Source organism: Anabrus simplex, chromosome 8 (assembly GCF_040414725.1).
Source record: "Anabrus simplex isolate iqAnaSimp1 chromosome 8, ASM4041472v1, whole genome shotgun sequence".
NCBI lineage: Eukaryota > Metazoa > Arthropoda > Insecta > Orthoptera > Tettigoniidae > Anabrus > Anabrus simplex.
In genome coordinates this window covers 243803834-243816425 of record NC_090272.1, presented here as the reverse complement: position 1 = coordinate 243816425, position 12592 = coordinate 243803834, and the positions used below count along the sequence as shown (strand labels likewise).

Genomic DNA, 12592 nt, shown 5'->3' with positions numbered 1-12592 from the left:
TTTATTAGCCTTCAAGTCCCTTATGGCATTTTTTACTTCCTCTTCGGTGAAGTCCTGAAAGAGTTTTTGTTCTCCATGTACGATATTATCTACTGTAATTACAGATAAGTTGTCCGTGTTCAGCACTTTCCTAAAATGTTCTTCCCAGTCTTCTATGGCAATATCATGAGGAAAGTGCGGCTTTCTTGGTTTTAGAGCTATAAACGGATTTAATTTTGCCTCTTCGACGAGTTTCTCTCCTTCTTCATCTATATGTTTTCTCTTTTTTCTTTTAATAAAGCCTTATATATTCTTCTCCTCATCGCGTAGATATGTAATTCGCTTTCTTTATGTGAGCGCCTTGCTTTGTGGAGAGCTATAATAGTATCTTTCCGAAGAATATAGCATTCTCGATCAAACCATGATTTTGCTTTTCTCGTCCTGTCCTCAATCTTTACCATTCCCATTCGTATTACCTTTTCTATCTCCTGGGTTGCCTCATTTATGTTGCCTTTGGTTATGTCGTTTTGAATAATTTCCATTGTTGGAGCGATTTCCTGGAAGGCTGTTAGATTGGTTAGTCTTTTGTATTTAGTCTTCACCTGTTGGCTCTTCGGTTCAATGTGTTTCACTGTTACAGTTATCTTGATAGTTAGATGTTTTCTGATAGGGATCGTTGGTGAATCATCTATTACTTGGAGAGATTTCACGGTAATCTAGTGAATAGCCGGTTAGCATTCAGGTGGTGGGGTTTTTTCGACCGACGGGACTCGAACGATATTAAAAAACGATTTAAAATATCATGGCCACCATGTGGGCTTGTAAGTATGGAGTTGAGCTTAAACGGGGAAAAAAGAGTCAAGAGCGGAAGAAAAAAAGAGATAGGCAGAAGTAACGTCTGCTGTGATGAAATGTAGAACCAAATTTCTCGAAAAGGTAATCAGTGTAATCCGCGGTTGGTGAGATTGAAGTATGGCAGCTAAATGACTGACGCAACGCGTGCAATTAAGAAGTTTGTAAACATTGAGCTCAATCGTGAAACGGAGGTATTGTTTTCGGTGCCTTTGTATGACTCGTTAACGAGATATTGATGCACTATATTCGTGACTGTAGCTTAGGTAATAAAGGAGAAGAACTTAGAATACCTTCGGTGAGTTCTGAGTTGTACGTAGGCTTGCTTCAAACGATTTTTTAGGTTAGGATTACTAATTGTTTATGAAGTGCGGCCAATAGTAAGTTCTTTAAAATAACAGACTTTTTCATCATTATTACTTCATTCCTATGTAAGGCGTTGTTCTACTGATGATATGCTAATTGGAATAAAATTCTGTGTTAAGGACGATCGTTTGGCGCGTTAATTTCTTCCAGTCATATTAATATTTATTTACTCCATTTTCCTTAGAAATGGTTGAAGAAACGTCAGCAGCAGCCACGGATGATTATATGCAGGCAGAAACTGCACCGAAGAAAGTTCGGCATCGAAAGAAGAAACTTTACCATGCTATACTGCAGCAAATGGAATTTTACTTCAGTGACTCAAACTTACTGAAGGATCGCTTTTTAGGGAAACTGGTTCACGATTCTGGCTGTAATTATTGAATGATTTATACTATTTTATTGTGTTCTTGTGTGGAAACTTATTCTTTTTTAACCTGTTCTAATGTTGAACAGCTTGTAATTTATTTTTTTTTCTTATTTATAGATGTTGATTTATCAGTATTCCTAACTTTCAACAGAATCAGACGTCTAACATCCAGTGTGGAAGATCTAGCCAAAGCACTGAAAAATTCAGAAATGCTAACTGTTTCAGAAGATGGCACTAAAATATGTCGAGTAACTCCTGTGAAGGTAAAGGAGAATGTAGACGACTGTACCATTTATGTGGTGAGTATATAGTTCATACTTATGAGTTGTTGCAGCTATTTCCTTGTAATTAATATCCTTAATGCTGTGTATTAAGAGAGTTATTTCACACATGCGAAACAAAATTTTATTAAAGGAGAATTGCAATAATACAGTATTGCAAAATATGTGCCGCTTGCACATTAAACTCAAACTGAAGGAAAAATCTTTTAATAGAACAGACGGTTTTGTGACATAAAGATTAATACAACACTATATACAATATTTACACGTTGTTCGTACACAAACTAAATGAAGACTCGCTGAGGGAGAAATGTTGCGTAGCAACTGACTTGCAAAGTCAAAGTGTTCATTCAAGAACTGAAGATTTAAGAATGTAAAGTTTGGAGAGATATCAGCGAGTCTAGAGGTAGAAACCTGATGAGCTAGCTTCAGTCCACCTGTTCAGTAAGCTGCTTATACAGAGCACTGTTCAGTAAGCTGCGCTTCTGAAGTCAGGTGTAGCTAGCCGTTGGACGACTGACTGCCTTCTTCCCCGACCCACTCGCTTATATGGGGTCTCCAGAGGTGACGTGGAGTGTCAGCTGGTCGCCTAGCTAGTTCTGCCGGTGAGAACGGGATACAAGCTGTGCTGCGTGGGGAATTTGAATACCAGCACCACAACACTTAGGCCTAATGCAAATAATAATACAGATGCTGCAAGTTAACACTTTATCGGAGAGGCTATACACACCTAACGATGCTCGGTTTCCTTATAGTAGACTAGCTGATGTACCAGTGCTTCGCTACAGGATTCTCAGAAAGACTGTCTTTGTAGTTTTCCTAACTGAAGTCAAGTTAGGTCATTACAAAAACATCAGTAGAAAAAGCAATGTTATCATATAAAATAAACAATCAAATGAAAAACGCACATTTTCACACTTTTAACGAACAGTACTACGGTGCCGATCTAACAGTCTAAAGTTCCAGTGCTGGAATGTCCAGCCCGCAGACTGCCGTAAACACTCCTCTGCCACATTATTCCATTAAATATGCACACTACCCATTCCAATCAGTGCCTCAGAATGGGGACTGAATAGCTCAAATGCTATGATGAACCAGTTTGTTTCGTACTAGTAGTATCAGAAAATTTATAAACCAGAGGAATGGCATCCCAGCTACTTCCCGCCAATATTCAGGCAGGCTGTTACACTCGGTATGACCGGGCAAGTTGGCCGTGTGGTTAGCGGTGCGCAGCTGCGAACTTGCGTCCGAGAGATGGTGAATTCGAACCCCACTGTCAGCAGCCCTGAAGATGGTATTCCATGGTTTCCCATTTTCACACCAGGCTGTACCTTAATTAAGGCCAAGGCCGCTTCCTTCACACTCCTAGCCCTTTCCTATCCCTTCGTCGCCATAAAGCCTATCTGTGTTGGTGCGACGTGAAGCTAATTTTTAAGAAAACTCGGTATACAGCAGTAATTCCATCTATCGGAGATGAGTGGCAACAGAAGACACAAAGCACATCACAGTGGTCCTTGTAAAGTTTTTGTTGATCAATGTTATGAGCTTTCTGTATTGTAGGTTTTCACATTTAGTTTTCTTTCAACTCTGTAACATTAGGGTGTCTTACGAAATTATTTATATTGTAGACTGTAGTTCCTTATTCTCCGACTTTACATACCAATTTTCATTGAATTCTGTTTACCCATTTTCTCGTGACTCGGCGCTGATACGGACTTAGCAACAAAAATCCAAAATAATGAATATCTCTGTTATCATAGCCAGTACGGTAAAATGTATAAGACATAAATGATCGGAAATTTAATCCTTGGAGACTCAGGTTTCTTAGCCCACTGCACACTCCAAAATTTAGGTTTTTGCACATGTTTGTAAAACAACCCTCAAGAGGCATTATATTTTAATGAAACAAATGAATTTAACACAGTATATTAATAAGACATCAAACAACTAGTTTAAGCACAAAAATTGTGAAACATTATTTTTAGTAATGTTTTTTGGTATGATAATCCTCAAAACAAAGTACAGGGCAAAAAGTTTTGTTGCACTCCTTACAATGGTAGATAGTCCTTGTGTTCGTTTTCTCCCTTCTTGATGTGTGAGCACACACATGGCACACTCTTGAAGGTGGTCTTCTTCCTGGTTCGTTTGGGAGGATAAGGCACTTTATTTACCTTCGTTCGCTTCAGATGTAGCGGCTGTAAGACCTCATCCTCACTTTCATTTAACTCTTCACCACTTGAATTATTTCCAGATATACCTCCTATATCACCTTCATCACGGTCTTCAAATACTGAACAATCACTTTCATCATTCATAAGAATTTCTCGAACTGTATCGTCACTTGTAAGCAAGTCAGCTCAACTTCGCGCAACCATTTTCAACTGTTTGCCATTGACTTGCTAAAGCTGAAGACATCCGCTTAAAAGCACTTCATTTTCAGCGCTCCCCATGGTGATAACGATAACCTAACGACTTGAGAAAATAGCCAACAGATGTCGAGAGATATCCGGTTTTCAATCGTTGTCCAAAGAAATACAGTTACGAAGATATATCACGTCAAATTCTGACACGCAATATATAGCGCCGTGACCTTCAAGGGGTTAATATTATATAAATTTAGTTGTATAATATTTGTCGATAAGATCACTAATGACACAAATATTTGATAAGTAACTTTTAGGCTTTCCCCTAAACTACCATTTCACTCAGCGTGAATAAAATTATTTATAACCTAGATTGTAGCGACTTATTCCCCAACATTGCATACTGAATTTCATTAAGATAGGACCACGAATAACATAAATATTTGAGAATAAAATTGTAGGCCTTCCCCTAAACTACCATTTCTCTCAGCGTGAATAAGGTTATTTATGGCCTAGATTGTAGCGACTTATTCCCTTCTTTACATATGGATTTCATTAAGATAGGACCACTAGTAACATAAATATTTGAGAATTAAATTGTAGGCCTTCCCCTAAACTACCATTTCTCTCAGCATGAATAAGATTATTTATGGCCTAGATTGTAGCGACTTATTCCTGGACTCTACATACCAATCAACATTAAATTCTCTTCAGCCGTTTTCTTGTGATGTGTGTACATACAGACAAACAGACAGACAGAAATTATGAAAAATTAAAAAATGCATTTCCTTGGTACTATGGCAACAACAGATACAGAAATACCATCCTTTTTAAATTCTGAGCAATGTACAGACAAAACTCTTATTTTATATATATAGAAGAAGTGAAAGAAGTATGATACGGGCTCACCTGTAAGAAACAAAATTGACCCCTAAAAAAAATTTGTAAAACATATTGTTAACACACATAAATTTAACTGTAGTGTTAATGCAATTTATATCCATTTAATACAAAGGACTTCCTATAAGATTTCAGAGCTTATTGATAGATTTTATTTTTGAAAGTTACCAGGCAACTTAGCCATGCGGTTAGGGCCACGCTGCTGTGAGCTTACAATTAAACAATTAAAAATGGGAAAGAATTTCTACCAATCAATACTTGTTTTTTTATTGCTTATATTAAGCTACAGGACCGGTTTCGACCCCATATACAAGGTCATCTTCAGCTGAACCATGAATGCATATTTATATGATGAAGCTTTGATTAAATTGCATTGTCAAAGGAATGTTATATGATGTGCATTTAGTCACATACAAATGGGGCATGTCTTATCGTGAATTGGCATATATGTCAGTATGTACAATATTGCAACTGTATGTCTAAAATATTATGTTGAGGTCTTAAAATTAGTGTATAAAACATATCTTCACTTAAACTAATATATATATATACACATACTGACATATATGCCAATTCACGATAAGACATGCCCCATTTGTATGTGACTAAATGCACATCATATAACATTCCTTTGACAATGCAATTTAATCAAAGCTTCATCATATAAATATGCATTCATGGTTCAGCTGAAGATGACCTTGTATATGAGGTCGAAACCGGTCCTGTAGCTTAATATAAGCAATAAAAAAACAAGTATTGATTGGTGGAAATTCTTTCCTATTTTTAACTGCGTAATTCGTCAATATGGAAATGAAGATTATAGGCTGTGAGCTTAATCCGAGAGATAGTAGGTTCGAACCCTACTGCTGGCAGCCCTGAAGATGGTTTTTTATGGTGTCCCATTTTTACACCAGGCAAATGCTGGGGCTGTACTTCCTACTCGTGGGTCTGTCCTATCCCATAGTTGCCATAAGACCCATCTGTATCATTGGGACATAAAGTAGATTGTTATTTTGAAAGTTAAATACTTTGTAGAGGTTGAAATACAATGTAAATATCTGCACACACATTTCTAAAACTTTACCGTACTTGAATCTAAAGAAACTGGACCATGCAGTGTACTTCAGTGATATCCGTGTTGAGGAAGCTAAGTTCACAGAGTCTATCTTGGGTAGTGTTTTGTAAGTTTCACTTTCAAAATTGATTGTTTTGTGGAAGAAACAGCAACAGAAATAATTAGTTCTAAAATTTGGTATTTTGGTACCTGTTTTTACTGTTTCTTCAATAACTTGGCACAGATGTTTGTGAGAACGTGTCAGCTGTCTTTGACTCAATACAATAACAATGATTTACAGCCGGATGCAACCATTCAACAATTACTCTACATACTCACTGTAAAAACACTTTTTGACCCTTTCTACAAACACATCACATTGTCATCTTTCCCACACAGAGTGGCATTCAGGTCTCCAGTCTCATCATCTGCAGTTTCCAGCTGTTGGCCAGGTCTGCTTGGAACATAAGCCTCTCCATCTCCACCACTTCTCCCTAGTCACTCTTGCCCAGTCCTCACCTCTTCTCTGTACACACTCTTTCATTCCTTTTATCCACCTGTCCCTTGGTCTTCCTCTTGGTCGTTTACCTGTTATCTCCATTTCGTCCATCCTCCTCGGTATCCTTTCCTCTGTCATTCTCTTCATGTGTCCATACCATCTGCCTCTATCCTATTCTGTAGTGGCTCTTCTTTTACTATATCTCGAACCTTCTCATTTCTCATCTTATCCCATCTTGTCACCTCTATCCTGCTTCTCAGAAATTTCATTTCACTTGCCTGTATTCTATTCTCGGCTCTGCCTCATTACCCAACTCTCAGCTGCATACGTCAGTACATCCTGTATATCACCCTTTTGCTTCTCTGAGGGACATCCTAGCTCCAAAGCAGGCTTCTGACACTTTTCAGGAATGCTCCTGCTTGTCTTCCACGCTCAATTATTTCCTTATCATTTCTTGCACTTTCCTCTATGTTACTTCCTAAGTACTTGAAACTCTACCTTCTTAAGCTGTTCCCCTCCAAGCATTATCCCTCTCGTAGGTCTCTCCTTCTTTCTAGTTGTGATCATTATATCGCTCTTTTGGGCATTAAATTTCATTCCATATTGTTCCACCTCATCTACCCAAGTATCTAACTGTTCCCGGATATCCTCTTTCTTTTCTCCCCAAACTAACAGGTCATCTGCAAACATCATCACTTTCATTTTTCCTTCTCCAATTTTCCTTGCCACTTTTGTCATTATCTCGTCCATTGTTACTACGAAGAGCAAAGGTGACAGAGCACTTCCTTATTTTAATCCACCTTTTTGCTCAAACCAGCCTGTTCTCTCTCCTCAACTGACACTCCCATTGTACATCTCCTTCACTCTTTCCATGGTCTGTTCCTTGACACCTCTTCTCTGTAAGGCTTCCCATACCTTGCTTCTACACATACGGTCATAAGCTTTCTCAAAGTCCACGAAGGCCATCACAAGATTCTTACCCAATTCATAATGATGCTCTTGTAGTTGCCTTACTGCGAATATAAGGTCCACTGTTGACCTTCCTGATCTGAAGCCATACTGCTCTTCTCTTAACTTTCCTTCCACCGTCTTTCTAATTCTATTCTCCAGAATCTTCTCAAACACTTTTGAACAGTGGCATATCAATGTGGCTCCCCTATAGTTCTTAAACTCTTTTCTATTCCCCTTCTTGAAAATGGGTATGATTACCCCCTTCTTCCAATCTTCAGGGGTCTTCCTTTCCTTCCATACTATCTGCAACACATGATAAAGCTACTGTTTCCCTACCTCTCCTGCTGCCTTCACCATCTCAATACTCACTTCATCTATACCTGGGGCTTTCCCTCCTTTCATCTTCTCCAGTGCTAGCTGCACTTCTGCCCATGTTAAGTCTTTTTCTTCTTCCATATTTCTTACTTCCTCCCTGCTTCTACTTTCCTCCTCCGTGCATCCTTCTGGGTTTAGTAAATCTTCAAAATACTCATTCCACATTTCTTTGAGTTTCTCCATTTCCTGCACTTCATTTCCATTTTTGTCTATCATTATAACATCTTCCCTCTTGACTTTCCCCTTACCCCTGACCATTCCATACAGTACTTTTTTTATTTCCTTTGCTATCTTCTTCCATCATGTTTGTCCACTATTCCATCCATTTTTTCTTCTCCTCTGTTACAACATTTTTAGCTTCTTCCTTTTTCGTCTTGTCTCCGTTGTCCTCTGTTGAAAACACACTCTGAAAGCTTTATTCATCTCCCTAACTGCTGCTTTGACTCTGCCATTCCACCATGGGGTCTCCTTGCGTCTTTTCCAGGCATGAGTTCTCACACAAACTTCCTCTGCAGTTTTTTTTTTTTTACTAGACCAGGTGAGTTGGCCATGCGGTTAGGAGCGCACAGCTGTGAGCTCGCACCCGGGAGATAGTGGGTTCGAACCCCACTGTCGGCAGCCCTGAAGATGGTTTTCCATGGTTTCCCATTTTCACACCAGGCAAATGCTGGGGTTGTACCTTAATTAAGGCCACGGCTGCTTCCTTCCCATTCCTAGGCCTTTCCTGTCCCATCGTCGCCATAAGACCTATCTGTGTTGGTGCGACGTTAAGCAACTAGCAAAGAAAAAAGAATTTTTACTAGTGTCCTCGTGAACCTGTCCGATTGTTCCTCTCTGGTTTTTGTATCATCTGTTGGTACGTTCAATCTTATTTTTTTCCTGGTATTCTTCCTTGGTTTCCTTTTCCTTCATTTTCCATAATGGAAATAGATCTCTTCACGACCGTGATTTTTGCACTTTTTAAAGAAAGATTAATGATTGTGTCATATTTATCATGTTGGTATGTGTTTGAGCAACATCCGTCTGTGAATTCTGCCGCTTTCCACAGCCTTTCCTACAGACATTGTTTACAGTATTACTGAGAAACTAAGCACATTTGCAAGGCCGAATAAGAACATTGAACTACAGGGGATGGGGGAGAATTGACGTGCGTAATTTCAAAATTTTCAAATTGTGTTCAGATCTTAAACTGACAGACATTGATTTACACTTTTCTTCTTATGGAGAAGAACTGCTTGCACATGTTGCTGAACGGTGAAAACAGTGACAGGCAGGCAACTCGATTTCTTATGATTACATTGTAGATCAATAAGTTACAACATATTTACTCTTGCCTAATTTTGCCAAACAAGCTTAGAAAAGAGTTCAGTACTGGTCCATGTATATGTTTTAAATTGAAAGTTTAAGCTATATTTGTATAATTTTACCTTTCCAATCTATATAAATAAAGTTGTAGGGGGTCCGCTGTTTGTAATTTTGTTTGTTTTGCCAATTTTGCAGATATTTATCTGTTTTAGGTAAACTCAAGACCATATCAGTGGTTTTTATTTTTCGTGTCTGTTTGTTCCTCCATCACGGCGAAACGGCTGTATAAATCTCGACCAAACTTCATATTTAGAGTGTACTCATCCCAGGGAAGGATTTTATATGCATATTACTTTAAAATCTCTAAATAGAGGAAAACCAGAACAGTTTTCTTCAATTTTCTCTTGTACTATTGATTTTCTGTGGACTGCATGTGAAACGTTCCTTCATTACAAACAACTTTTGTTATCTACATAATTTCACTTTTTCTTCAACTTCTTCATTGAGTGCCTACAGACCGACAACCATGGCAAGGTCTCTGATTGCTTGCCAGCAGCGAAGTAACATATTGCCATCTTTGTCATCATTCCTGTAAACTCGTGGTTGTTCTTTGAGTACAAAACAAGAGAGACGTCAATCAGCCATTCTGCGGGATATTGGCGGCAGGGTGCGAATTTGCAAAAAAAAATTACTAGTATTTATTTCAAACAATATATAGGGGTATATAATTCCCTTCTAAGTAAATTACCCCCTCCCCCTTAAAATGTTATTTCATTTCTGTTGTTATAAAAATAATTATACTGAGCTCAATAGCTGCAGTCACTTAAGTGTGGCCAATATCCAGTATTCGGGAGATAGTAGGTTCGAACCCCACTGTCAGCAGCCCTGAAAATGGTTTTCTGTGGTTTCCCATTTTCACACCAGGCAAATGCTGGAGCTGTACCGTAATTAAGGCCACGGCCGCTTCCTTCCCACTCCTAGCCCTTCCCTGTCCCATCGTCGCCATAAGACCTATCTGTGTCGGTGCGACGTTAAGCAACTAGCAAAATAATAATAATTATTATTATGATTATGTTCAATGGAAAATTATTCCCGGGTTTCAGATGGACTAACCAGTAGGCTGCATGTGCGGAGTTGCCACCGCTGCGTTGTTTTATTGCTCAAGGTCTGGCAGTCATCCTATTATTTCTATCTTATATGTATTATTGTTGACATTTTTATGAAAATATGCACAGTAAAAGATTTATTTCAGTAATATAATTGTGTTACATTTTCTTCATTTTATAATGAAAGATTCCACCCTGGGGAATTTTAGTGGGGGGGGGGGTATCTTTGAGATAAAATCATCGGTGGGAGGGGAAACCCTCCCTTCCCCCCCTCCCCCCGCAATTTCGTACCCTCATTGGCGGAATTGGCGGAATACCGCTGGAGGTACAGTGCAGCGGAGTGTAGCCTATTATTTCACACCGTAAGGTGTTTTCTGGCATTTGCTATAATTTTTACTGTATTTCTATTCTACTTCTGTTTTCCGCTTTAATTTCTTGCCTGTGCCTTGCCTCTTTAGGCTTAAATAATAACACCATAAGTCTTCTTATCTGTTTTTTTTTGCTACTTGCTTTACATCACACCGACACAGATAGGTCTTATGGCGACAATGGGACAGGAAAGGCCTAGGAATAGGAAGGAAGTGGCCGTGGCCTTAATTAAGATACAGCCCCAGCATTTGCCTGGTGTGAAAATGGGAAACCATTTACAGGGCTGCCGACAGTGGGGTTCGAACCCACTATCTCCCGAATGTGAGCCCACAGCTGCGCGCTCCTAACCGCACGGCCAACTCGCCTGGTTCTTATCTGTTTACCTAAGAATCCCTGTGCCTAAATTTGTCCTCTCTTACCGCCTTCTTATATCTTTAACTCTTACCATCACAATTTATTGGGGGACATTTTATTTTCCAATACATCCACTTGGTATTTTCATATTTATCCTATGCGGCTGTCCTCAGTTATAATGCTATTTTCTATTAATTTCAACTTTCTTAACTGTGTTACATTCTTCCTTAATCACTCCGTATGTATGCAAGTGCTAATCCCGAAACCTGGACACGCTTTTCTTTGAGGAAAAATTCCAAGCTGTTCAAATGTATAATTTTTGGCCCCAGAAAATATCGAAATATGGATGCATTTTAATGACACTGCAGACCTTTGTTTCGGCGTACTTGGTGGCTAAACGGTAAGTCGTATTACAAAACAGATAGCACAATCGCCGTTCAATTTGGAGAGATCTACAACTTTGATCCTATGACTTATTGTAGTTTCTCAATTGTTGATACGTTAGATAGCGCTGCATTTCTTGATTATAATCAAATATCTCCTACTCGATTATGACTGTTATTAGGAGAAGGGGCCTGTTTTGATTGGCAGTAGGAAATGTGGCCTGCCATTATCAAGAAAACTTCCCCAATGTCTACCTTACATCAGAAACAACGTATGGCGTCCTCCCTGTTTTGTTTCTCGGATAGCGCTGTGCCCCGTGGTAGCACGGTCAGCAAATTATTTTCCCAGCGGCTCAATTTCTTCTCAGGGTATCCATCAGTCAAGTAAAATCTGAGATTTTACATTAAGTTGCGTTTTACGTGAGTTCAGAAGAATACCGGTCCACCAAAGACGTATCACCAAAGAATTAATTCACCTAAGAAAGTACCGACTACTGAAAACCTCGAAAAATTCTTACCATGCATCAATTCAATCAATAAATTACTCAACTTAACAACTAACTTATAAAGTAAGCGTAAGAGAAAGAATTCATAACACATTCATTCTAGAAAAAGAGTATAATAATATTTATTTAAATAAAATATCAACCTACGAAAAATAGTGTGAATTTGGGTAGTATTTTTATGTTATTATACCTGAATAATAGTTCAGAGTCAGCGCTGGCTCAAATAAAAGAAAAGTAATTGCAACGTTAAGCTATTTACACATATTCATACTCATATTCGTGTTCATATTCATATTCATGTTGAGATTCATATCCCTGTTCATGTTAACATTCACATTCCGAAATGAGATCAAAATGAATCTTACTATTCACAATTGATAACTGAGCAATAGCGATCCTCCATTGAAATACTTCATTAGGTTGACGTAAATACTGTCATGTTAATTATGTTACTTATTCTCATCACATTCAAATCAATTACGTCTTAATAAAACGTTTAGTTTACCAGAATGAAGCGCAGAAATAACTAAATAGATTAAAGTCAGAATGTAAATATAAATTTGAGCATATCTTTGGATATAT

At 38.4% G+C, this 12592-nt stretch overlaps 1 protein-coding gene across 2 annotated transcripts in view; it reads left to right on the top strand.

The window, feature by feature from the left end:
• Positions 1–830: 830 nt before the first annotated feature.
• The window catches only part of Larp7 (La related protein 7), a 132133-nt gene continuing 120371 nt past the window's right edge, over positions 831–12592 (top strand). Inside the window, exons 1-3 of one of the 2 annotated variants that reach the window (XM_067152223.2) lie at positions 831–1211; positions 1382–1567; positions 1682–1863. In XM_067152223.2, coding sequence (XP_067008324.2) covers positions 1384–1567; positions 1682–1863 — 366 coding nt within the window. In that variant the 5' untranslated portion in view covers positions 831–1211; positions 1382–1383. The remainder of the gene's footprint in view (positions 1212–1381; positions 1568–1681; positions 1864–12592) is intronic. The other variant, XM_067152222.2, reaches the window with a different exon arrangement.